The sequence below is a fragment of the Manis pentadactyla genome, chromosome 2 (genome assembly GCF_030020395.1).
Source record: "Manis pentadactyla isolate mManPen7 chromosome 2, mManPen7.hap1, whole genome shotgun sequence".
Classification (NCBI taxonomy): Eukaryota; Metazoa; Chordata; class Mammalia; order Pholidota; family Manidae; genus Manis; species Manis pentadactyla.
In genome coordinates this window covers 50,251,162-50,278,807 of record NC_080020.1, presented here as the reverse complement: position 1 = coordinate 50,278,807, position 27,646 = coordinate 50,251,162, and the positions used below count along the sequence as shown (strand labels likewise).

Below are 27,646 nucleotides of genomic sequence, written 5' to 3'. Positions count from 1 at the left end.
TTAATGAGCTCCTCCTTGCTGTCCCTGTCGGCCCTTGTCAGGGACCTGGCAGGTGCGGCCCCGTGCTCACAGCACTCTCCTCCTGCCCCGCTCCCTGCATTGCTCCCACCTGTCCCCCAGCTTTCTGCTTACAGGTGACCTCTGGGATGGATTCTCTGATGCTCCCAGCTGATGGTCACTAGGGCCCCTGCACACCTCCTATTGTGGTCCTTACCCACTAGGCGTCACTGCCTGTTTACTCATGTGCACTGTCCAAAGGACTGTGAGCTCTGAGATGGCATTCTCTGCAATGCAAATATTTGGGTGCTTGCTGCGTGCTAGCAGTGTCACACTGCAGACAGGACAGCCGACAACTCTGCTCATGTGGAGCCCACATGTGTAAAGCCTGGGACTATGTAATGAAAGGAATGCAAACACAAACATACCAGGCAGAGCAAGTGCCAGAGGACAAATGATGGAGACACTACGTGAGAGCATGTATGGGCATTGGGTGGTAGGGGTCCTTTCCCTCCAGCTCAGTCTTATTGGAAAAGATACTACCGCTGGTTATAGTGAACATATACTTTTAATGAGGGAAGGGACGGGATGAAATGATTTGAGATTAATGATTTGGGAAAATGAATCCCGCTCACAGCGCAGACAGGTGGGCCCCGGCGGCAGGCAGGGAGCCTGGGCTGTAGACACAGTCTCCCGGAATGAGCCCTGGGGAAACTCGCAGTAAAGATGGCCGCCCCACTTCGGAAGGTCTGTCCCTCCATTTCCAACCTTATTTGATTAAGGAGCTTTGCTGGAGTATTAAATTTCATAAAAGGAAACTTCAGAGAAATGAACTGGGGTCAGCGGAGTAATACCTCTTTGCCGCGGCTGGGAACTTCCTGGCTGCTCGCCCCCCGGCCAGCAGCTTGCAGCCCCAGGAGTCAGACATGATGAAGTCTGACTCAGCATGTGGGACATGGGCCCATGGCTGGGCTGGTAGCAGGGGCCGCCCGGTAACTTGAGTTCCCACCCAGGGTCTGGGTTCAGGTCAGTCTCAGAGCCAAGGCACTGAGACCCTAAGAGGCATCCTCACCCCTCAGTTCACTGCCGTTCAGCTCTTACTGACTTTGATGAAGCTAAATGCATCCAACTGGCGGCAGCAGCAATCCATCCTGCTGATCTCTTCTTCCTCATCAGAGCCTTCTCTGCCCCCTGGCTTCCCAGACACCACCCGCCTCGTTCCCTTCCTACAGTTTTGGCTGACCGACTGGTTGATGGATCGGCAGATTGCTTCACTTGTTCATTTCAACAAGCGTCTCCGTCACACACTGTGTGCACTCCGTGGTGGGCTCTGGAGATGCATTAGTAGATAAAACAAACATGCTCTGCCCACAGAGTTTAGTGGGAGAGTCAGTCAAGCAAAGAAATACACATACATCATTTCATATGTCAGTGTTATATGAGAAGGAAATAAATGGGGTAGCGACTGAGTCAGCACAGGGACTCGTACAGACCGGTGCCCAGGAGATGCCTTCTGAGGAACTGCACTTAACCGGGACTGGAATGACCTGCCAGGTCTCCTCAGCTGGCAGCCCCAAGGCTTGGGCCACGGCTCTGTATTTCTCACCTTCACATGGACTTGCACTGCTTCAGTAACTGTCTGCTAATAACCTGATGTGTCCTGCTTTTCTCCAGCCCACACTTCTTTGACTTCTTAAGGTATACCTATCACCTTCTGGTGCATCTCCACCCAGATGTCTCAAGATACCTCAAATTTATGCCCAAACAAAACACACAATCTTCACCCTGCAAAACAAAACAAAGCAAAATGACCTAACTCTTTTTCTTATGCTCTCATATTGGCGACTGGCCCCCAAGCAGGCCATTGTGCGATACAGACATTTTTGGGACATCTCTGCACATGTACCTTCTTCTTTAACCTGTGTTTCCAATCCTTCAGCAGATCTTGGCAAATTTATACCTTTTCTACATCTCAATTGCCACCATCCTAATCCGAGCAATAGCTTTGCCCACCTAGACTTCTGCAACGCTTTCCTAGCTGGTCTCCCCACTCACTTCTGATCCACTGATGCTTTCTCTTCACTACATAGTGATTGATTCATAGCATAAATTTGAACTCATCCCCTTCCCTCACTATTAAGATCCTTCACTGGTTTCTTGTGAATCTTTGAACAAAGATCAGACTCTCTAACACAGTCCCCAAGATCTTGTGTCACCTAGCTCCTGCCCACCTCTCCAGCCTCCATCCCACAGCTCTGTGCCTTCCAAACACATGACTTTTTCACCTCCTGGAATGCATCTGCCCACCTCCCCTCAAATCCCACCTTCTTTACCTAGTTAATTCCTCAGTTCAAACATCACTTCTAGACGAAGCTATCCTGGAATTGTAAACTGAATCAGATTCCCTTGATACACTCTCATGGTACTATGTCATTTAATGTTATAAGACCTACATAGATTTATAATTAAATGTAAGTGTGTAATATTTGATTACAGTCTCTCTCACCAGTGAAACTTTAAGTGCTATGAAAGCTGCACTCACACTTCAACTCCTCCTCATCCTGGTCCTTCTTCCATCTCTCCTCTGCATGTGAACACTCCCTAAGGCACGCTGCTCCTCCCTCTTCTGACCCCACACCCTTTCAACCACAGGGATCTTCCTGCCTCACGACTTCAAAGCCTTATCCTCAACCCCAGTCTCTTCAAAGATCCAGTTAAGCGTCTCCAAGTAGATCAGTGGCTTTGCAACATTTTGACTGCAACCCATAGTTGGAACATTTCATTTGGCAACTTACTGCACACAGACACCCCTAACAAATAAGCTTCGTGAAATACTGTCATTCTATTTTTTTTCCTATTTTATTTCATTAAAAAGTATTTTATTTTTCATATAATTCCAATATTCATTAATAGGTTGACCTGCAGTTTAAAACGCACCATACCAAGCAGGTATTTCCACATGGACATTTCCCCACAACCTCAAACATAATATATCTATTTCCCAACTCATTTGTCAACCAAATTTCCTTAATAGGGAATAGGAACAGCATATTAGAGTCATTTTGGATTCCTCCTTATGCAACAGTTGCTCAAACCCATTGGTTCTCCTACTGCAATGTGTCACCACCCACTCCATCCTTCCCATTCCTGCCATCACAGTTCAGATTTTACTATAACTTAGAATGCTATAATAGCCTTTCTAGCTGGTTCCCGACTTCCAGAATTTTCAAACAGGGGTGACATATGTTGGAATCACAAACATCAGGGCAGAAAGCTAACTCGACCCTCTGGTTCCAACAAAGTAGTACATAAGGGACTGAAATGGATGTGCTCCATCTGCCCACCAAACTCCTTGACTAATTAAATTTAAATTCAGGCTGCCTCATGTTTCTAAAATTCCTATTAGAATCCAGGAACCAGACCCAGGCTTTGTGGTAATGGCAGGCAGACTCACCCATGTCGGCAGTGACCATGGTGGACTGGTTTTCAGGGATGGAGACAGAGGTCTGGTCCTGGTCCAGGCTTCGAGAGTCCTCGTTAACCTCGTGCTGACTCTGGCTGAGCTCTGAGCGCAGTTCTGAGTACTCATCTTCCTCCCTGAGAAGAAAGGAGACTCAGCCACCACTGGGAGAGACGAAAGACAAATCCCTGGAGAATATGTCTTTTAAAAGCAAGGAAAAGACTTCCACAGAGAAAACAGATCCTCCCCTCCGTGGACCAGGATTCCTCCCAGACCACGTGGTCATACCTACTGTCACTGCGTGCAGCTAAAAGGCTGCTTCTGTGCCCATGTACATACCCATACTGAGCAAGACTGGTCTATCAGCCTAGTAGAAACTTTTCCCCTTCAAAGAGTTCCTGAAGAAATTAGATTTCTTCATCTCCTCAAATTCTGAGGTAATAAAGAACTAAGACCACCAGGCTGAGGGTACATGAGCACAACCATCAGGAACCTGGTGCACAGGGATGGCATCTCCCTTCATCGGAAGGGTCCCCCTGCTGGGCTTTCTTTGTGGAAGAGGACACAAGGAGGCACTGGGGCTGGGGCTACCCCAAAACCGGCACCTCATCCCTGCAGATCACAATGGTTGCTTTGAGGGGTGAAGGGATCAACATGCCTACTGTTTTCCCTAAAGAAAGCAAGTGGAGTTAGGGGCTAAGCAGAAGGTGAGGTGAGGGGTGAAGAGAAGATGGGAAGCAGGGTGTGTGAGGAGGCCACTCACTGGTCTGCCTCCTTCAGGCTGCACCTGCTGACAGGAAGACTACATTTCTGTGCAGCCATGTTTCCCTGCACAAGCCCACCACCCCTTCTTGGATCCCGCAACCTCTGGTCTCTGAATTAGCTATGAGCAAGTTCAGAAACCGAGGGTTGTAGTGTGTATTTCTAAGCACACACATACTCCCTTCCCTATGCCCCAGGCATGGGGAGTGCAAAACTGACCCTCTCTGAAGCATTTCTTTTGCCAGTGAGCCAGAAGACAAAAATGTGAGGGGACTTAGTTATGAGGTTGGAAAGCACACACGTATCCGCTCGGCTGCAGGGGAGGGTGTCCATGAGGAAAGATAGGAAGAGAAGAAATCCATCCCCTCAGTCGGCCACCACCAACCAGGGGGAAGAAAGTCTATAGTCTTGGTTTTGGGGTAGACAAAGAGGGGGAAGGGTGGTCATGGAACTTGTGGGAGAGGCAACTGCCATTTTAAGCTGGGGAGACACACCTATGAATTAGAGAACTGTGAAGTGCTCCCCAGAGTTCCTGGCTCTCTCAAGAAATCAACATCCTCCCACAGAAAGGATTCAGCTGAGTCCCAGCTTTCTATGGTACTTTTAATAAAAGCCATCCAGAAATCTGGAAAGACTTCGAATAGATATAAGGCCCCCAGACATGCAAAATATGAACTAGAATGGGAGTGGTGAAGGCAAAAAATATAGGTTAATGTTCTACGAATAAGTTAATTATTAGACATCTGTGAAGCCAGTAATAAATTAGGTTCAGGAAAGAAAACAATTAAAAAGCATTCTTAAGAGTCATCTTTTTGGTCTAGAGGGTAATTGTGCCCTGACATATTAGCTCTCCTTTCAATCAGCACTTAAAATTCTGATTTTAGTTAACAGGAGGTTTTGTGTTTGATGAATAAATTACCTTTGTTGCATGGCCAATGTAATCAGCTTCAACGTGGCTGAGACTGTTTCACAGCCAAGAAAGGCAGATAAATGCAGCTGCTGTATCTCTGGTAGAAATGGCATTTGCAAAATCTTCAATAGCCACCTTAAACCCTGGCTTGGAAGATTCCAAAACGTCCTGAGCCTGCCAAATTGCCTGCTTCATAAGGAATTACTTCTCAGAATTATCAGGACCAACTTTATAAAGGAGTGAACAGGGAATGGGTGAGCAGGAGCTGCTGACTGTGGGAGACCTTCCTTACTGGGGTCAGAGCACGGCCAGAGGGAGAACCGTGCCATACTAGAAATGCCATCCTCCGCGGAAGGCTTTCAGTGTCATGATGCACAAACTCAGGATCCTCATTCAGTGTATCCAAGCACCAAAACAAGGACAGGAAAGCAAAGACCTGAGGGAGGCTGTCTTCCGGGAGTGAAATCCGGTCACACCTCGTTCTCACCTAAGAAGGATGCTGTGGGCGGGCGGACCCAGGAGGAGCCTCTGGGGCTGCAGGTGGGTGGCGACCAGGGAGACTTCCTGGATGGGGCAGCACTCAAAATATGTCTCCAGCCAAGTAGATTTTAAATAGGCAATAGGAGTGGAAGGGCACATGCAAAGGCTCAGAAAAGCCTTTGACTGTGAACATGAACGTGTGGAGCTTGGAGAGGAATCAGTGGTGAGCATAGCTGAAACCAAAATGGGGTGCAGGATGGAAACACGAGGCCAGAGGGGCACTTGGGCCACTGGTTGAGCAGGCAAGCTTGATCAGAAGGAAAACTGATTGTACTGAAGGAGGCAGATCATCAGGGTTAGATGGGAGAAATAAGATAAAATGTGTAGGAATAAGATAAAAAGTCTAGGAATTCAGGGGAAGGAGTGCAGGTTGCCAAGATCTTCCATGGAAGCAGATGGAATAAGCAGGAGAGCAGCGTGGAAGGTCATCTGTGCTCTGGTCCCTGCAGGGAGAGCACACACAGACCCTGGTCACTGTCCCTCCTTATGGTGATCATGATGAGTATCCTGATGCAAAACAACATGCACAAGCAAAGTAAATAGTAACTGGAGGTGGAAAGCAACCTTGAGAGAAGATCAGACAGGGCTTTGTGCCACAAAGAATGAAGTTTAAAAAGGTTAAACTGACCTTAAATATTAGGAAGTTTGTGCAACCCTGTTTCTCCCACTGACTTTGGTAAAAAATCATGGAGTTGCATATTTTATCATCTCCTGTACATCATGATGGGTGTCAATACTGAAAGGAGGCTAGAACCTGGGACCAGGAAATGACAAAAGCTAATTCTCTCAGGGCCCCTTGTAAGTTGTCGATTTGGGATTGCAGCACATGGGGAGGACTGACGTGTGGGAGGTTTCTCTCCCTACTACATTCTTCAGGAGCACTGGTCCATTGAGAGCAAAGGAACAAGGAGCCAAAAACAGTCCGCTGGTCCATGGCAGTTTAACAAAGGCGAAAATCGGAAGTGTGGATTGAAGGCTACTACCCCGCGCAGGGGGACACCAGCTGTAAAGGAGGCTAGCTACGGGCACAGCATCAGCACCTCACAGCGACTTCGTTGTCTGCTTCCTTTTGTTCTGTACAGAGTAACTTTTGGCAAGTGATAACTGATTTCTATGGGGGCAAAATGCCTCCTCAAAGAACATCAACAGCTAATGCTGGTGGTGAAAAAGACGACATTCAAGATCCAAGAAGTGACTTATTTTAAGCCAAAAAAACTGCCAGAAGCTCTGATATGCTGACAAGTGTTGATAATTATATGCTATTGGTAGTTCCATAATTATGGAATTATGAAGTTCTCAGGAGTTTTTCCTTGGAACATAAAGGATCATCTCACAGGATTCTAAATGTACATTATTTCTTTCACTGAGAAGCATTTGTGAAGTGCTTCCAGTTGCTCTATTTAGAGCTGCAATGATTAATGCTTGCTACCAGCTTAAACAACAAAAGCAAGCCAAATTGCTCCCAAGGAGGCAGGCTTTAGACTGTACACTCACCTGTGTGACTAGCAGTGCTGGAAGAGGGACAGACGGTCAGACGGGAAGGGATCTTAGGGACCATGTAAGCCAGAATCAATACCTTTATTTTACAAATCAGACAGCTGAAGCTTCAAGAGGCCAAGTGACTAACCCAAGATTCTGCAACTAGCCAGCAGCACAGCCTAATTCCTAGACTTAGTACCAGCCAAACAGCTGGTGTGGTGGCCTAAGGAAAAGATTTTTTTTGTTGTGTGTTTTTAAAGATACCTTTTCATTATTAGATGAATGAATAGATTTCCTGATTAGAAATGGAATAAGCAGGAGAGCAGCGTGGAAGGTCATCTGTGCTCTGGTCCCTGCAGGGAGAGCACACACAGACCCTGGTCACTGTCCCTCCTTATGGTGGGACATTTCCTAATCAGGAAAGGGAAAAGTTTGTGAAAGTATCATTCTCATCATGCTTCCAGACCTCAAGCAGCAGCATTTGACAAAAATATTACTTCATTAGCAATCCCCTATTTTATTTTATTGGGGTGCACTTTCTGCCTTGTCACTGGATTGGAGTGATTTGTGAACAAGACCCAGATGGGCATCTGCCTACGTGGCAACTGTCAGTCAATGATATCCAGCAAACCCAGTCTACTTGACCTGGGGTTTTTAGTTGAACCAGTCTGTTTTTCTTACAATTAAAGGCAGACTTGACCTAAAATGGACAACATTCTTTTAAAAAACAAAGATTTTTGTAGATACAAGTTCTTAGAGGATCTATAGCAGAAAATAAGTGATGAGTCAAGTCCTGATTCTTACTGTAATTCTTTCTCTTATTTTTCCAGAGAGCACAACAGAAGATCAGATTAATCTAGGAATTTTTTGGTGAATAAATGAACAAATGAGATTTTGAAATGCTCTTGTATGTATATAATAATCCATCATTGTCATCAGCAAGTACGAGTTTTAACAGGATCTTACAGAGGGTCCATATTCAAGACCTTCTAAATAGTAAACAAGGGTTTTTAATACACACTGCATAGGAAGACAGGGAAAGAGAAAGTTACCTTTCTGGGTTTTATCTTTTATATCATTCATTACATTTTACTTCTTAGGCCAGATATTAATCAAAACATGTTTTGCTGGGAGGTAACGACGTTTTGATTATGCTGTATTTGAGATGCAACCACATGAAGATAGACAGACACATGCAGTGTGCATGGCGAAGCATGGGCCAAAAGCTCAGGAGAAAGGCCAAGCTCCTGGCGCAGGCATGAGGTCTCGGTGATCACGAGACAGTAGATGGAGACTCCGGAACGTTATCTCAGTCACCAAATAAGGAGCATTTTTCAGACAAGAAAGCAGAAGAGTTAACTGCCAATGCAGAGATGCAGGTAAGACGGGTGCTTTAGGGCTGCAGCCATTCAAGGAGAAAGGTGTTGGGGAGAGCACCCAGGGTAAGAGCCCAGGCGAGGACAGAAGGAAGAGCTAGCACCTACCCGGTCCTAGAGGTCTGGGGAGAGCAGACCAGGAAGGAAGGACGACTCAGGGTCAAAATGCTATAGGAAGGACCAGAAGCAAGGGAAGGTCATAGGTTTTTCTGTTAAGAAATATTGGTGATTTTCAAAAAAGTGTCTTACTTAGTTCAGGCTGCTGTGACAAAGTATCACAGACTGGCTAGCTTAGATAACAGGAATTTATTTTCTCATAGTTCTAGAGTTTGGTCAAAATCAAGATGCTGGAAAGGCTTTCCTCCCGGCTGGCAGTCCGCCGCCTTCTCGCTGTGCCCCCACCGGGCAGGGGGAGACAGGAGCAAGTTCTCTGGCGTCTCCTCTTCTAAGGACACTTGCTCACCCCAGCACATGGCCCCCACCTTCCTGATCTCAACTAAACAGAGTCGCCTCCCGAAGGCCCCATCTCCAAATACCATCACACTGAGGGTCAGGGCTTCAGCATATGAATTTGGTGGTAGGGGGCACAATTCAGTCCACAGCAAAAGGAGTTTCGGCAAGCTGCTGGGGTCAGAAGCCAGACAGCAGTGGGCTAGCAAGCAAACAGGAAATGGAGCAGAAAATATGGTCTACTCATGAGAGTTGGCAGGGAAAGTTTGCTGTTATGAGAGTAGCTTTTGGGAAAAGAAAATAATTGCCTTGGGAAACAAAGGTCTCATGTTTAATTTGCTTAGGCATCTTTTTTCTTCCCCCAGATCCAAAATGAGCTACTGATGTATTTTTCCATTTTCCTCATCATATTATATAATCTCCCCAAGTCAGATACACATTTAAAAAAGCCACTCATAATATACAGTTAAATGAAAAAGCACATATTACAAAACAGTATGTGCTATATGATCCAGGATGTTTCAAATACTCATGAATAAAAATTTCTAAAGGCTATATATGTAGAATATTCAGTTTAGTCCTAGAAGATAGGATTAGGATGCATTAGGTTCAATTAGGAAAACAAACTACACTGGATGTTTCAAATGGACAGGATTTAATTTAGGGAGCTTTGTGCTTACAAAACTTGGCAGGACTGGAGAAGAGGAGTGGGTGGAGGCCACCAAGAGCTGTCAGATTTGCCATCACAGCTGTGGGCCCCTCAGAGATCAGGGAACTGCTGCTGCCTTCACATCTGCAGCCCCAGCAGAGGCCAGTCTGTGTAGGACCTCATGCCCACCAAAGCCTGCACGTCAGCTGCCACCATCACGGCCTGAGAACAACAGTTCCCACCTCCCATCTGCCTGCAAACCCATGTCTCATTGGCAGAACTAAAACTTATCCAGAACCCAGCTGTTAATGGTAGTCTGGGGGTAGACTCCAGGGTCTGGCCTCTTTGATCTTGGGGAGAGAAGAAAGAAAGGGGTAGGGAATGCTGGGTACCTAATAACACATGCTGTAGTCCACCCACTTTGGCTACTAGACAACCATACACATCCTCTTCCACAGAAATTCCCAAACTGCAGTAGCAATGACACCAAGCTTTTATATCCGTCCTCATTCCAATATAAATGGGTTCCCCTTCTCACCCAAAGTCCCATCAGGCATTGTATCCACTGTTAGGGGATCACTCCTCTTCTAGTTCAATGGCAAATCCATCTCATTATCGTGTAACCTAACAATTAGGTAAATTTCACCAATACCAACTCACCTTATATAACAGGATAAAATAAGTGGATAAAAAGGAAATTGTACACATACATAAACTAGCAAGAAAATATGCATAAACAGCTTAGCCATCATTTTCACAACTGGTCATGAGGCTATTGTTGATATTTATACTTCGTTCTTTACTAGAGAATTCTTATTTCCTTCGTGTTTGACCAGTCTCTCACGTGGTTAGAGTTCTTTACCTAGTGAAGTGATCTGAAATCTTCATTCCTGAGGGGCCTAGCCCTAGGTGTATGTACCCAGCAGCGCCTGCCTGGGATCAGATCACTACCAAGCGTCCAAGCAAAGTAGGGCTAGCTTTATCAGGAGGGAGGGGAGCTGCCTCTGCAGAAAGCTCAGTGGGGTTTGTAGGCTCTGGGTATTTTGATTCATTTAAAGCTACCCAAGTATCTCCATTCAAAATTTCAGCATTTCATCTTTTCCCATCAAAGCTTAATCTCTACCTAAGAGATCTGATGTGGCTGCAAATTCATCTTACACGGGAATTCAGCAACCTGTTGTGTCTGATTCTTGGCTACACTAGCCCTGTGGCTATAAGCAACGAGGGAGCCTTCTAGGGCAGCCACAGAAGGGCCCTGGTTCTCTGATTGTGATCTGAGAAATAAATGAGAAATAGGAAATTGTCATTTTCTTGTCTTCATCGATTCAGTATTGCTTAAGTGTGGATATACCATAACAATATAAACTATTCCCTTCTTAACAATTTCTCAGCTTTTCTAAGAAATTCCTAACTCAGGTCCACATTGAAGAGGTAAGGAAGTCTGTACAGTACGAGCACTGTACCTGAATAGTGTGACAGTCATTCTCTAGAGCCTGGAAATGCTGGGGCAGTTAGAGTTGCTCCGAGGCGTCTGGCTCATCCTGCACCAGATCTATCACAGCAGCTCAGGGCCTGCAGGGCCAGTGGCTGGGAGAGGCCTTCACCACTGGGCCTCAGTGGACAAGAAGAGCCGAGTCTTACTGGCCCACATAGCTTCATGTCTTCTAGCCTGGCAGGGAGTCACCTCAAGGAGGGGCCAGCTCATTTACAGAAAGAAAAACTGGCAGAAGTGAATGTGACATGTGTACGGTGCAATCTCCCTTTAAATAAAAGGCCCTGATAAACCTGTATGGTCAAGCAGCTCACTGCATTTTAAACAAGCAGCAGCTTGGCCATTATATTTAATTTAAACATCCTGAAATTGAGTTTTCCAGGTGACTTGTGATGCATTTTTTTTTTCTCACAACTCACTGAGCCCATTTGCCTTCACCTTCACAAGTGCTAAAAGTGCAACATGTTTTAATGGAAATTACAAATTGGCCAGTGTACTCGGTTGGCCTCCTTTAAATCTGCTCTAATCATTTCTTTCTGAAAATCCTCTGCTCATGCCTTGCTAACCTACAATCATCCTGAAGACCAGGATACAATTTAATAGCCTGAGGTTTTAAATTGGCATGTAAAACGTAGTGTGCGGCTCCAGTTCGGTGCACATTTTTATCCAACTTTGCCCAGAAAACAGGCCCATCAGCACTCTCGTCAAGCTACCCTGTCATCCCCGAGACTCTCAGAGTTGGAACAAATGCATCAAAGTTTTTTCCACCCCAGGACTTCTCAGACGGAGAGTTTAAAGGAGCTACCACAAGAGCTGCTTTAACTGTGGCTTGTGCAAACGTTCGGTGAATAAGCAGCCTTTCTCCATAAAGGTAGGTGCCCTGTGCTTTCCCCAGGGCCGTTTCTGAGCAGAGGCAGGAAGATGAGAGTGCCCATGCTCATCAGTAAATCACAACAGCAAACCCCTTCCCTGAACGGCAGGGCTGACACGCCAACTAAGTGCTGTGTGCAGAAGACTTAGAGGCTGACTCACTGATAAGCAAGGAAGGCAGGAGCCCCAACGGTCACTTTTACAGAAAGAAAAAAAAAAAAAACCCCAAAAACGTTAAGGGCAGAGATCTTACGGGTTCTAACTACCTCTATCCTCTAAGTGTAATGTCAAAGTAGTTAATATTTTCAAGCCCCAGCTTTTTCACAATGGATCCATTTTAATTTTAATTAAATGGGTTTAATTTAAATGGATTTCCATTTTAATACAATGGATCGAATCTTGGCCCTATCTTAGGAGCTGGGAATAGGCTGCATCACTGTTGGTAAATCAACTTATTATTAGATTACCTAGAAGTAAATAAATATGTAATGTTTACTTATAAACCAGGAGAGGCACCCATCTAGAGCAGATCTGGTGAACGGAATGTCTGGTTGGGCTGCTGGTCGCTGAGGCAGAGGGGGATCCGTTTAGGACTTGTTAAAGCATCTCACTCAACTTCTGATTCCACAACCTTACCAATAAACTGAGGATTACATCTCCCACCCTGCTACCTTCTAGGGTTATCCTAAGGATCAAGATTAGAACAGAATAATGGAAGGGAAAGCAGATTGTTAACAAAGTGAAGAGAAAGTACTTATCAACTGTAAAAATCTTAGTTACAAATGAAACATCACTATAATTCCTAGGGGCAACCTCAACTCCAAGACCCCAGTTACAGCCCTGAGGGCAGACAGAAAGCTGGACTTTGGAGCCCACTACCTGATGGTGGTGCCTTGCAAACGGTCTATCTTCTTGTTGAGCTCAGCAATGATGCTGTGGAGTTCCGTGATGCGTTCCTCGTACCGCAGCGTCGTTCGCTCCTGGACATCCTCATGTTCTCTCATGAGGTGGGACTGCTCGCACTGGGATCAAGAGAACAAGACAGGAGTGCAAATGAGGTGAAGCACACGTAGGCAAATGGCTCTAAGTTTATGGCCTCAAACCATCATGACCTCAACACTGAGTAAACATATGCTTGCTCATTGGCCTGGAATCCCAGAAGGTGCATCGACAGTTAAATTTTACCATGCCTCAGGGGATATCTGAGTCTTGGCCTTTCCAGCATTCATTCTCTCTTTAGGGAAAGATTCCTCTGCCATTGCATACAATCTTTGGGGCACTATCAGTCTCCTGCTTTTCCCTAGATAAGAAGTGGGCAAGTGGCCCAAGCTAGTTCCATCAGCTACCATATTTTGGGAATTTGCATCTTGAATGAATGGACCTAAGGTTGCATGAAGTCGATTCACTTGGTTGAGGGTCCTGTGCCTTAGTTTTTGCTATCTGCATCGACAGAGCGTCCTTCCCAAGTTTCTTCTTAGCTGTTCATTTTCCTTTTACCAAGTCATTCCTTTTTGCTGAAATTTGCTGGGTTACCTTTCAGCCACTTTTCAACCAAATGATCCTAAGTGGTATGACACCATTTCTTATCTAGCTGGTTATCTATAGACCTGACACTTTTCAATATCCTTTCCTACAGACTATAAACTCTGGGAAGGCAGGGATGAGGCATTTGCATGATGTAGGCACGGCACCTGGCATTCGGTCTGGCTCACTGTGGGTGACCAGGCAGTGTTGTGGAATGAATAAACAAAGTCAAGAAGCCTGCTTTGCAGAAACAAGGAAGCTGAGCTTCCCTTGTTGGCATTTGATGGGCTGAGGCAGCAGATGCTATAAAAACAGTTTTTGTGGCTAGAATTTACACCCTAAGGAACCTGTCCGTCTTTCATTTCTCATCCCCCTCCTCTAACCCCCACCAGTCAACTGTGCATTTAATCTCATTTACATAATAATAAAACATTCATCAGTGATGGAACAAGGAGTCTAGCTTCTGTCTCTGTATACTTCATTCAGCCCTAATTAATTTCCCATCCAGCAGAGGAATTTTAATTTCATTTTCAGCAAGGTCTTCCTGATGCCAGGAGCCGTGTGTACTTGCCAGCTTTGCACCCTCAGGGCTGGTGGCGGGCAGGCCAGGGTAAGACTTCTCAGCTACCACCTCCCGTGTCTTCTCCCCTCCTGACATCTGCTGGGGTTCCAGCGGGGTGACCCAGAAGCTACTGGGACATAAAGCCTCCACAAAGGTAAGCAGAATGCTACTCTAAGCCCATCTCAGTAATGAAACGGGAGTACCCTGGAGAGAAGCTGATGACTCAGGACGGACCACACACCTATGAGCAACAGTCTGATCGGTAGTAACGTGGTGACTTCCTGGGGGCTGCTCAGAGCTCCACAGACAAGACTGGAGGCAACACAGTTGCAGGAGCTGTATCACAGACAGACCTTCGTGAGATGCTTTGAGAAACAGAAACGCAGACTTCTGTTCTTAATGACAAACATCGAATAACCTCCACTCAAGGTCAAACACACAGGAAATAAATGGAACCAGAGGCAAGGATGGAGGATGGAGGAAAGTGACATCTGCATGGAAGCTTTCCTACACTGACCAAGACTAACAGGCTGCAAATACTCTGCCCTTGAGTTATGCCTTTTTATCCATGATCATCACACTTTGAAAGGAACAAGAGAAATCCACAAAATGACAGTGTCTCAAAGACACTATTTGTCAGTAAATGAAAAAATTTCCTATTTCTCTGGAGCACACCCAAGCAGAATACTGTTCCTTCTCCCTCCCCACAGCGGATCTATCAGCTTAAGTCACCAGTCTTTATTCCTGTCTTCAAATTGTGCATGTGTGTGTGTAGTAAGTACGGGTGTGTGTATGTAGCTGACATTCTCATGAAGGTCACCTGTTCTAGTTCATAAAATGTTTAAAGCACACTGCCTGGTCTGACCAGGGCCTCGCCTGCGCCACGTCCCCCCACCACACTGCCATCTTGTTTGTCCCTCCTTTCCAGCTTCCATATTCAGTTCTCCGGGGCTACCAGCTAGTGTGAAATGCTTTCCCTTACAAACTTAGGGTGCTCTCTTTCTCTCTCCCTTAATTCCCCAATTTACAGGATCAACAGGCCACTACCACCCTACCCAGGCAGACAAGAAACTGCAAAATCCACTTAAAAATGAAGATGTGCAAGTGTTCACTCAAGGAGAAGGCACACAATCAATTGATCATCAAGACAACCCCGGGCCTCCCTGTTCACTGTTATCAGCCGCCTGAAAGTTCGGATCCCGTGGGGCTGCCCAGGGTGCAGGGAGAGCAGATGGCTGAAGGCCGGGTACTGAGAGCCTGGCGGCTGGTGGTGTGCCATCCTCACCTCTGCCTCTGACTGGGGAGTCTGCCTGGAGGTATGGGTATGAACAAGAGGCAACAGAAGGCCTGATGACTCAGTCAGACAGTGCTTGTAGCTAAAAGGAGAAAAAAGACTCATAATGTATATTTTGGAACATAGGGTTCTTCTGGGAATAGCAACAAGAATGTATTGGAGAAAAAAAAGTCCCCTAGTTGAAGGCAAAGGTAGCTGGTTTACACTCCATCTATTTTCATAAGTATATTTTTTTAAATGGTGGAAAGCCTCTATAATTAACACGTCCCCTCAAAATAATAGAATCGCCTTGCTTTCCCATAATGTTTAATATATTGTGCTGAGTGCCATAGGGAGGGTCACCATGACACCTACTTTGAAGGGAACTATGGTCGCAGCATCCAGGTGGATTTCTCTGCTGGAGAATTAGAAACATGGACAGAAATGAGGGTGAAGTGAAGGAGGGATGGTAGAATGCACCCTGGGGATTTTTTCCCCCAGTGAGAAGAGAATATTGGAAAATTGTTAGCAAAACTTCCAGCCTCTAGATGAATATGAATGACTGAAAAGACATTGCTCATCGTTCATGTGGACAAATCAACATCACCATGAGGCACCCTATTAAACATACTTCACCCATTCTGGGCACACTCATTGTACACGGCCGAAGATATGCTGAAGCACTCATCTCCAAGCTGAGTGAAAATCCCTTGAGCTTTTGCAAGCTATGATGCAGGGCAAACTGAACAGCTTCACAGGGCAACATGCAGGAGGAAGTCACCTGCAGGGCCCAAAAGAGCCCAACATAACACCCTTGTTAAGCAGCTCCCACTAAACTGTACAAGACCGGCCCTGGAATATGGCATGTCAGTGCCGGAAAAGTGGGAGATGAATGGGTGGCACCCCAGGCCGAGCCATTCTGTGCATGATTGGTGCCTTCCCGCCCTGGCCACCTCCCACCCAGGCAGGATGGGATGCCTCTAGGACGCTCCAGCATCATCACAGGCCCATGCCTCTCACCAGTCTGAGTTTGCAAGACCTGTGAGAGCATTTTGTAACCTGCAAGGCTGTATGATTTCAGCAGCTCTGCTTTACAAGGACACGGGCTAGGTCCAGCTCAGTACTGCCCCTCTGCATAGGAATCGCTATGGCAGGTATCCCGGTAAAGCCTCTTTCAAGAAGCTAATACAACAGCAACAACTAGACAGGAAGGAGAGTTACTTCAATGATTACCGGCATTTGCACAACTTCTTTGATTTTTAAGTTGCAAATTTAAGGACATAATAGGCATTTTTAAAAAATGAAAAAATGGCATCTTTTTTTCAGCATCCATTAACAGAATTGTTTTTCAAAATGCATTCGTTTCTCTCCAGTATTTTCTTACCTATGTGGGGCCCTCCCAGCACCACCACACAGGGTGTACCTCACAGAAGCATCACCACCCCTGTGGTGGCCAGCAGGGCTGCTCATCAAGACCCTGGCACCTCCATCCCTGCTCATGGTGGGGTTATACTACCTGCCCCCCACCCCGCCCCTTGAAGCGAGAAGTGAACATTGTTTCTGCCAGTGAGGTGAGTGAATATACACCCCCTTTAAAGCTCCTGCATGGTCTTCCCTTCCCCAGCCATGGCTGCTGGCCATGCACCAGCCAGCAGGGCATGTCACCCTGCAACACAGTCTCCGCCAGCCCCAGCGCGCTCCTAGAAGAACAAAATCTGGTATTGTAACCCACGGAAAACCTGGGGTTATTTGTTGCCACTGCATATCCTAATGATGCAACCATTTTACAGATGAAAACAGATTGAATGGAAAGGGACCGATTTATTTATTGTAACCCAGGTAACAAGCAGAACCCTCTGAAAAACCCTGATTCTTGTTTACACCATCAAGTAGTTAAAGCTTTCATTAGCCAGTCTCCTTCCCACTCTCTCCCAGCTCCCTGACCCATGCACTGATCTCCCCCTCACCATTTGCCCAAAGATCTCCAGGGGCAGCAGGGCGGTCCCACCTGAATCACCTCTGGGGAATGCCAGGAAACATGAGTATTACTCCATTCAATACCAAATGAGAGGTGGGAAGCCCCAGTTGTTCTTTCCTCAAACCCCTGGGAGCACTGAAATAGAAAAGTAGACACAAGGGGCATAAAACAGGGAATTCTAATTCCCTCCAGCTCCCACCAAGCCATTTGTAGCTGCCACAGACAGTTATTCAGCAACAACTTCCTTAACAAGCAATGGCAGCCTCTTGTAGCAAAAGGTAAAAGTGAGGGATTATTTTCTTCTCCTTACTGTATAGAAGCACCTCATACTCTTTCAGCTGACAAAATAAGAAAACAATCTCAAACAAACAACACCCTACCGCTATTTTCTTCTCTTCTTACAACTGGGGTTTTGCATCCAGGGCTCTCCCTCCTCTCAGCCAATACTCAATGTCTGACTGATCCTACAGCCAGAGGCCTGTGGTGGCAGCACCAAGTCGGCCCTGACTTCCTAGAGGTCAATATCACTAGGCATTGGAATTTCTCCTGCAACAACATATTTTCAGTTTGAAAGGCAAAGAAAGAAGAGTGGGATTGGAGATGATGAAAATTTTGCTTTTCTGAATTTCCCTTGGCACTTAGTACATACCCTGAGCATCTTCCCTAGGTTCAACTCTCCTGTCACAATGATGCAGCAAATCTAAAATCTGCATAAATATTTGTCTAGCTACAAAAATTGGTGAAGTTGCCTACATGCAAAAATGTTTAATAAAAACAAGCAATATCATCATTACACCAGCAAGCGTAAAAGCCCTGGAGGCTCATCACCGCTATGGTGCAATCCAGGATACAGCCACGAGTCAGCCTTGACACAGACGGGCCCGAGAACTTGAGCCCTTGTAGGAAAAACCGTGTGCAATGTGGTGATGCTAAGGAGCTTTATGGTTTTGTTAATGCTCCTCACTGGGTCTTATCTTGCTCCACAGAGGCCTGTGATCTTTAATCATCACAGTATTCTCAGCTGTCAAATGTAAGGGAATTGTGAACTCTGTTCTTGGAAACTGCAATGCTGTCATAACTGGTTAACCCTCTGAACCACCCTGTGAAGGGGGTAGGGCTGCTCCCTTTTAAAATCTGCTAAGAAGCAGCACTACTTTCTCAGGGTCACATTGAATGGGGTGCAAGTAATACTATTCATGGTATTTCCATCCTCATTCTAAATCCTTGGCTCGGTTCTCCCAAGAGGAAGGTGGGGGAACCAAGCCAACTAAACAAAGAGGCCCAGCAAAGATGGAAATGCCATTGACAAGCAAAACAGCTAAAGCAGTTTAACAGAGCGTAAACAACAGGAAAGGGACGAGGGGAGGGGGATCCTGACAAAGAAAATGTACCCAAACTACATCTTAAAGCATCTCATACAAAAAGAGAATGACAAAAGAAAACACTATCTCTATTACATTTAATGAAAACTGTATGTGTTTTTCTAAGAGCCAGGAGGTAGAAAATTCTGAAGATAGAGAGCTTCAGTATAGGAAGTGTTCCATGTTACTATGGAACTGTATCAAATGGGCGAATAGCCTGCTTGATTTATCTCCTTCTGCAGTATTTAAATGCAGTAATTTAAAATAATTGTCAGTGCTAAATAAACAGCAAATACAGTGCAAGCATCAAATCAGATCTTTTCCTGTTTCCTGACCAGGGTGTTTAATGTTAGTGCACATGTCTGCACGTGTCTGTGCACTTGTTCTGTTTGGGAGGGTAGAGATGTTTAAATCAAATCAACTTATGTGTCCTGTCCCACCCTCTTCAAGATCCGCCTGGATGCTAATGGCAGGCTGGGCAGCTTAAGAGATAATACAGGATTAGTACAGCTATGGATTCCCACAAAACCTAGATTCAGATTCTAACTCTTGGTATTTTGTAGCTACATAATTTCAGGCAAGATGTTCAAATTCCCTAAACCTCAATTTCCTCATTTGTAAAATGGGAGTATTAACAGTATTGACACCAGAGGTCATTCTGGGAACTCAGTGAGGTAAAGCATGTGGAAATCCTGGCATGCTGCCCAGCATAAACGACAGCGAGAGAAGTGTGGTGACTATCACTGTTGGTATGAGGTAACAGTGGTATTGTCCTGTCAATCAACCCCCACGAAGCTGTGATGGATACCCACTAAGTGGCCCTGGGATCCCTGGGTCTCCTTGTGTGATACCCTCTCCTCGAGTCTGGGCGGGACCTATGACTGGCTTCTGACATGGGATAAAGTGATAGAATGTCCCTCCCATAATTACATTATATTATATATATAAGACTGGGTCTCGCCAGCAGACTTATTCTAGAACCCTTCCCTCTTTAAGGAAGCAAGCTACCACAGATTCTCCAACCACAAGGAAACACACTCTGCTGACAGTGTGTTGAGTCCGCAGAGGACTCTTCCTCTGTTGAGCCTTCAGATGAGCATTCAGTTCTGGCCAACGTCCTGATTACAAACTTGCAGAGGACCCAGTTAAGCCGGGCCTGGGCTCCTGATACACACAAACTGTGAATAATAAATACGTGTTGTTTTAAGTCAGTAAGTTTGCAGCAATTTGTTACACAGCAACAGAAAACTAATACAGAAGCATGTTGCCATCCCCGTCAGGTTGATATTGGGCTCCTTTACTCAGCTCTTCCTACCACTATTCTGAATACTCCACTGACAGGTTGATTTGACAAGCATGTATAATGAACCTTCTTTTATTCAACCAGTTCCAGTGTCACTATTAATAATTATTCAACAGATGTTGCAGCTCCTTTTGGTTATTTCCAATGAACCATGTACATTTCACATTTTAGTTTAGTCATAACTCTATTAGAGCTCATAAAACTTACTAAAGCCACAGATCATAAATTTACACACAAACTTGCTCTCCCACAATCTGGTAAAGCCTCAAAAATGATTCCCTTACCAAAGCATATATCACAGTCATTCGATTATTCTTATTTTTCCTTGCACAAATCTGATCTTTCTAAAAGTATCAGACTGGTAAGTCTGATCTTTTTTTCATGTTCCCTTTCCTGGGTCCCAGTATCTGAACTGGGAAGACATTTCTAGCAAAAGGAACAAAGAATAATTTTTAAGTTTATGTAGTATAAGAATGCAAACAACAAAGTCAATTAATCGTGCTACAATGTAACTATCAGGGGTAAAACCAGCCACCAAGGACTATTACATGAGACTATCTGGACCATAAGTAAGTCAAAAGGGGAATGAATCAATCCTAGACATAGCTGAGAAAAAAGTTTTCCAATATCCTCTTAACCACCCTTTGTACAACCTGCCCTGCCTTTATAGGCTTGAATATTAATAAATGCCTTCCTGGTCACATTTTGAAATCCAAGACTGGGATACATGCCAGCTTCCAGTTAAAAACACTCACAATTTCTTTCTTTAAAAAAAAACTCTCAGCAGTAAGAACTATTAAAGTTGATTGGCTTGGGATGGTTGTAAATTAGAAAGTACAGTCAGTTAACATCTTCTTATATTTTTCTTTAATACAAAAATAACCACTTTTCAGAAAAAAAGCATTAAAAAAAAGTTTTAATTCACCAGAGTACACTACAGAACCATTAGAATGCTGTCTTTCCAGTTTTTTCTATCATTTTTAAGAAATGTTATAATTAGAGAGAAAATATTTTGTTTTATCTAAGTAAAAACTTAAAATTTTTGTCTGCATAACATCTTATATGAGAAAAGAACACTGGTGGCCTTGTCTTGGCTCTGGTGCTAAGCTATTCATTTGACCTTGAATGAGCAAGCTCTGGATTGCCTGTCAGATGTGGAAGTAGATGATTTCAAGTACAAAGGGTCTTTCCTCCCTATTTGAACAATCTATGATTATGAGACATGAGTTTTCAAAACTTTCCACAGGTCATTCTAGACTGATGACTGTGGCGGCCTCGTCTTTTAATCTCTGAATTCCCACATAAAAACAGAGCACTTACACAGCAAAACCAAATGCTTGGACACAACATATCCTCTTGAACAACAAAATACGTGCAGATAGGGAGAAAACCCTACTATCCACAAGACCCACATAGTGTCTGCTGGGCAGAAGCAGAAGGAAGCAACAAGGTTGATGGACCTGAGGACTGGAAAACCCCAAAATAACCAGTAAGTATACATAGAAAAGAAGGAGGGTCAATTGGAGAATAGTAGTTAAACCAAGGAGGGTTTACTTCCCCTCAAGTGAAGAGTGAGTGAGCAAGGAACCCACAGTAAGATCTGAAGAGGCTAAGGCAGCCAGTCCCTATGAACTTTCTGGCCTAGGAATCCGTTCCAGGAGGAGAAACTGATGGGAGTAGGATCAAAACCGAACAAAATGGGGTAATAGAGACAAAGGAAAAAAAACAGATCCAAACAGAAGTAGGTGAGGGGTGAACAGGACCAGGAAGTGTCAGAAACCAGGCTGCCATATGCTTGACTACAAGAAAGCAACAGAGGTCTCAGCTCTATGAACTTGAAAAGCCATCTTAAAACCTGCCACATAAAAATGAAAAACAGAAAAGAATTGAGGTCACATTCCAGGCAAAGTTATAAGAAAGAAGAAAGAAGAAAAAGAGCAGAATAACATCCCTATAAAACATGAAGATATGCCACAAATAGAACTACGCAACACCCAACCTCCCAGACCCTCACAGAAAGTCCAAAACAATAGCCTACTATTTCAAAACAAGATAAAATACTTTAAGGAAATGAAATGGCATAAGACACAATAGAATATAATTAAGAATTAGAAAAACTCAGAAGGTAATGAAGTAGGAAAAAATCAGAAATAAAAACGCATTTCAAAAATAAAGCTAAACTAGAAGGCACACAAGAGGGAATAAATGCAACATAAAATGCCCCAAGAGAGACAGAAGGTGAGAACAGGGAAAACAAAGAAAAAAGGGAGAGAGAGAGATAGAAAGGATTTGAGTAGTGACAGATTTTGAAGACAAAGAAGATCTAACATACAAATAGATAAGCATCCTTGAAGAAGAAAATCAAAGGGTGCAAAACTAATATTAAATACTATAATTAAAAAATTTTTTCCTGAAATTTTATTTTTAATTTTTTAATTTAAATTTTCCTGATTAAAAAAAATTACTATAACCAAAGGAATACACAGCAAATGTGAAAATATCAAACCAGAATGACTAAGATTAAGAGTTACTCTAGTAACATTACTGGACTTAAGAAAGAAAAAAGATGCTATGGCCTTCTAGAGTATGTGTCTTCTGAGAGAAAGAAAGTTGTAATATTATCAGACTTTGAGAGCAATACTCTACGCCAAAAGAGAATAAAGAAACATTTCAAATAAAGAAACCATAAGCCAAGGGTTTTATATCCAGCAAAAATGCCTTTCAAGTATGAAGGGCACAGACACTCACTCTATCATTAAGGAATAACTTGGTGAAGATTATTCCATGAGTCCTCCCTGAGGACTCTCCCAGAAAATAAGCTTCAGTAAATAAACAAACAGAGAGACACTACCATAAAGACTACCATAAAGGGTAAACACTAGATATATAGTTTCTGGTAGAAAACTATATAAAAACTAAAAGGGAAAGAGTAGAGGATGAAATGGCCACATGGTCAAGCAGTGTGTATATAGGATGATTGCAAAAATTGGGGAATGAGAAGCATACAATGCAAAAAAAAAAATTTGTTTTTAATTCTTCTAAGTGTATTTGTCATGATAGTACTAACATTATTATCTTGAGACTTTTTGTATATAATATGGGATAAAGTAAATAACTATGAAATTCTAATTCAGTCAATCATCCTCTGTAACCTTAAGAACCAGGATTTTTAGGGTGAAAGAAAGGAGGTATAAAATACAGAGGAAGCGATCTTTATAAGAGTACCCTGTAGTCTGACTTAAATTGGAGTGATTAGTATGAACTCTTATGGTATTTTATTTTATACATACATATGTAGACAAATAAATAATTCCCTGGGTAGGTCTATAAAGAGGCCTAAAATCAATGACCAACCTAGAAGCAGTAAGCCCTCTTAGCATCCAGTTTGTGGTCTTGAAATAATCATTTTCTTCCAAGAGAAAGCTGGGCTACTCAGAGAGTGGTAAACTCCAGGTTTGGGATGAGAAATGGATTCAATGAGCCTGGAATAACTAGTAGGCTCCTGTCAAAAGACTCAGAAGCCAACTTGAAGAGATTCTTACTGGACAAAGAGTATAATTTGAGTTTCTACAAGGCAAATAATTATAATGGATTGAAACCCAAATATGTTGAAGTCCATAATTCATAATAATAGTTTTAAAAAATAATTGCACACTTACAGAGGATCATAAGCTATCAACTCATTATCTTGAAAAATGTTAAATAAATGGGAAGAATGAAGGATTTAGTCTGCTTTTCCTCTATGAAACATATACCATTGTTTCAACAAATCATGGATGATGGGAAATGCCTTTATAAAAGCATTACAATTAAGAATTTGTACTCCATGTAAGAACTTGTTCATTATGCATCAGAAGATTGGAGACTGACGAAAATTGGGCTTGGGGTGGATTGATGATTGTGCATTGAGTATTGATCCCCCTATACAGAATTTTATTGTTGTTGACAACCGTTTGATCAATAAATATGAGAGATGCCCTCACAAATATATATATATATATATATATATATATATATATATATATATATAAACACACTTCCAATTGTAAAATAAATAAGTGACTGGGATGTAATGTATAGCATAAGGAATATAGTCAAAATATTGTAACAACTTGGTATGGTGATAGCTGGTACCTAGATTATCATGTATATAAATGTTGAATCACTGTGTTGTACACCTGAAACTAATGTAATACTGTGTGTCAACTACCCTTCAATAAAAAATAATTATCGAGGAAAAAATAAATAAATAAATAAAAATAAAAATAAATAAAAGCATTACAATTAACAAGTGAGGAAGAAATGGCATGACTAAAATACCAAAATTTTGTAAGTCCTAAATGAGTATCAATAGTGGCTAACATCACAGAAGGAGAGACAACCAGATATTCTGTGTTTCCCAGTGAAAAAAACAAATACTCTTTAGAGTCTGGCCAAAGGGACTGAGCATGAACCTGAGCCTCTAAGTCCCCCTTCCATTCTGCAGGAAATGCAGGGGACAGAGGAACATGTTGAACTGCACCATATGTGTGCAATCAGCCACACATAGACAGTGGGACACTCCATAGGTCAAATGGCCAGGTTTTAACAGACTAGTTATAAAGCGAAGAATGGAGGGAAAACCTGTAGATTAAGAGATTCAAAGGCAACACATAGTTTTTAAATTTAACACAAGGCTAAATTCTACTGTCCAGGGACATAAACCCTTCAATGATAAACTGTAAAAAAAAAAAAACAACCCACCAGGAAATACTTGACAGTCCAACTCATGGCAGTGGTCACCTTGGTGGAAGGGAAATAAATGGGACTGGGCTGGGACTTCTGCAATGACTGGCAAGTTCTAGTTCTTGACCCGGACAGTGGACTGAAAAATGTTTGCTCATTAACCTGTAATTTGGTTTGTGAGAATTCCTGTATCTGTGTTTTATCTTTAAATAAACAATTAAAAAGTTAAAAAAATAAAACTTTCCAGATCCGTTACCTGTGCCTTGGCCAATTTCTTTTCCAGGAGGTCCCGTTCCCGCTCTGTTTGCTGCAGACGTTTATTAAGCTCCACTATATCTCCCTTGAGTGATGCCAGAGCTGCCAAGTGGAGCTGCAGTGACAGAAAGCAAGGAGCACAAGGTTAGACCCCTCAGCAGGAACTCATTTCCTTCCCTTCACTCCCTGTAATTAGTATGATCATATGAAGAAATGAATCATCTCAAACAGGACACTTTGGGGTGCTATTAATCTCAGGGGACAACAGACTTCAATTAGGTGTCTTACAGGCAAGCTGGGTTATATGGTCACCCTGAACACAAAGGGGAGAAAACTGTCATGTGTGAGCAGTGAGACCTAATTTTGGATGGTCGAATCAGGATGGAGAACACAGCTCCTCATTCTAAGGGTCTTACCTGGGGAACTCAGTAAGGATGCCCTGAGGAGCTGGTGTGGGGCTTTCCTGAGTCTCAATATGAGAAGCAAGGAAAAGGCAGAACTGATTACTTTTACCTTTGGAAAATATGAAAGTTGAATAGGGCAATTCAATTTTCTGTAATTCAATCACCCTTATTGCTACATGTACACACAGGCCAAGGGGCTGAGTATTAAAAAAAAAAAATGTGAGAGCTCATGGTCTCCTTTTAAAGTTGGCCCATTTATTTTCTTGCCATCTCCTCCTTCCTCATTGTCCCCAGACTAGACTGACCAGATGCCTCTCTGTGCTAGAAAGGCCTCTCACAGGAGCAGAACCAGAAAGCTAATAAATTATGCTGTGAAAAGACAAACCAAGAATCCATCCAGATATCTTTCCCCAGTCAACTCTCTCAGGTCAACGGGAGCCAGAAAGAATGTTCTTCAACAGATTAACAAGGGCTACCATGTACTTCCAGAATCTCGACCCGCTCAACTTTCAAGTTCTGAACATTGAGCTTCAGCTGCATGCACATACTACACACATGTCTTCTGTGGCTTCTCAGGCCAATGGATAGGGCTCTAAGGTCTGTTCAAAGCTCTGCTTCCAGGGCAACACCTTCACCCTTCTTTGCCTTCTGAGTCACCACTTCTCATGTCTCTTCACTGTCAATTCCAGGTGGAGTTCAGACCATGCTCAGGCTGAATTCGACATTCTGGGTGAATGAATAGAATCACAACAAATACTCACTCTTTATAAGTTTTTTGTAGCTTCTGCCAAGAGGGATTTAGAGTAAGGAGTGAGCAAATAAATTTGATCTTCAAAGATGGACACAGCACAACAGTACATGATTCAACTTCAAAATTTTAATTTCAGGTTTAGAAAAATGCTCTTTTTGCAACCTGCCCCTCCACACTGCATGTTGGCTGGGAGGCTTGGGTGGGGAGTGGGGTGGGGGTTGGGGGGATGAAGGAAGATAAAGGGCAGGGACTGGGGAAGGAAGAAGGAGATGTAGGGCAGGGACTGGGGTTTTAGAGCAGTTGTTTATGTTACACTTTAACAACAGAGAATGTGACTCCACTTAATTGCATCAAGGCTGCAAACCAACAGATCAATAGCTGATTTGAACTCAGGAATGCTTGAAATTTAAAAAAGGAAATGTCAGGCAATCTGGCGGTATTTGCCTTCTCATGTAGTGCTAGGGCCGCTCAGAAAAGGTCATTTTGGGTTTTAGATACAAGGTTTTGTGTGATGAATTCTCAGCACAAATACCACAGTGTTTCCATTGCACAATCTTTTTGAGGCTTTTCTGCTTCCAGTATGGTATAGAGGGACCCAAATTCACTGACAGTGAATTGCCAGACAGCTGAGTTGCCCCCTCTGCCTCTGAACTGTCGATCTGAGGATTTCCTTTCCCTGTGAGACACTGGCCTGTTACCCTAATTAGGTTAAGTCTTGGGAGAGGATGACCACCTCACCCTGACAATCAAGATAAAATGGGATGGCTGAAATTTTAAGAAATATGTAGGAAACAAGACTGCCTGCTGTGGGAGCCTAGAGTTGCTTTCTGGCTCATGCAGCTCGCCTCCTGCTTCTGAGGGAAAGGGCTGCCTGAGAGGTTGAGCAGAACCAGAGGCAAAGGCTGACAGGGGAGGCCGTGTGCTTCATCCTGATCTCAGGAACTGGGCCGGGTGGGGAACCACACGGAGTGGTTATTTCCATCAGAGTACAGGGCAGAGGGGGCCTGGGTGAGTCACTGCTACCAGGGAGAGCACGGGGATTGGAGCCCATACCACCTCTCATCCCACCAACTCTCCAGATTGCCAGAAAGACCCACAGAACGTGCACTTGGGGTGTGTCCCTTCACTTCCCTGGACGCCAGGTGCCTATCCATAAAATGAGAACAGATCCATTGTTCTCAATCGCCCCTGGGTCACAGATTCCTTATGAATCTCATGGATGTGATGGACCCTTCTAGAGAAGAGTCTGAATTTGGGGATCATGCATGTGTTCCACCTAATTACAGTGATGACTACTCTAGAGTATACGCTGAACTCCAAATTAAGAAACATCTGGTCTAGATGCCAGCTCTGTGATCCCACCTAAGTTCTACAGACTGTCTCTTGGGTCATAATCGCAGATAACTGAGTGGGGAGAAGGCCCTTGGAACTTGACATCTCCCACTTCCATATTTGCAGACAAGGATCTGCAACCCAGAGGCTGAATTGCTTACTCAAGGTCCCAGGGATAGCTTAGTCCCAGAAA

At 43.8% G+C, this 27,646-nt stretch overlaps 1 protein-coding gene across 2 annotated transcripts in view; it reads right to left on the bottom strand.

Moving 5' to 3' along the window:
• MCC (MCC regulator of WNT signaling pathway) overlaps positions 1-27,646 on the bottom strand; it is a 407,995-nt gene that overhangs the window by 79,811 nt on the left and 300,538 nt on the right. For both annotated transcript variants that reach the window (XM_036886983.2, XM_036886984.2), the window contains 3 exons: positions 24,968-25,081; positions 12,865-13,007; positions 3,452-3,594 (listed from right to left, as the gene is read on the bottom strand). In XM_036886983.2, coding sequence (XP_036742878.1) covers positions 3,452-3,594; positions 12,865-13,007; positions 24,968-25,081 — 400 coding nt within the window. The remainder of the gene's footprint in view (positions 1-3,451; positions 3,595-12,864; positions 13,008-24,967; positions 25,082-27,646) is intronic.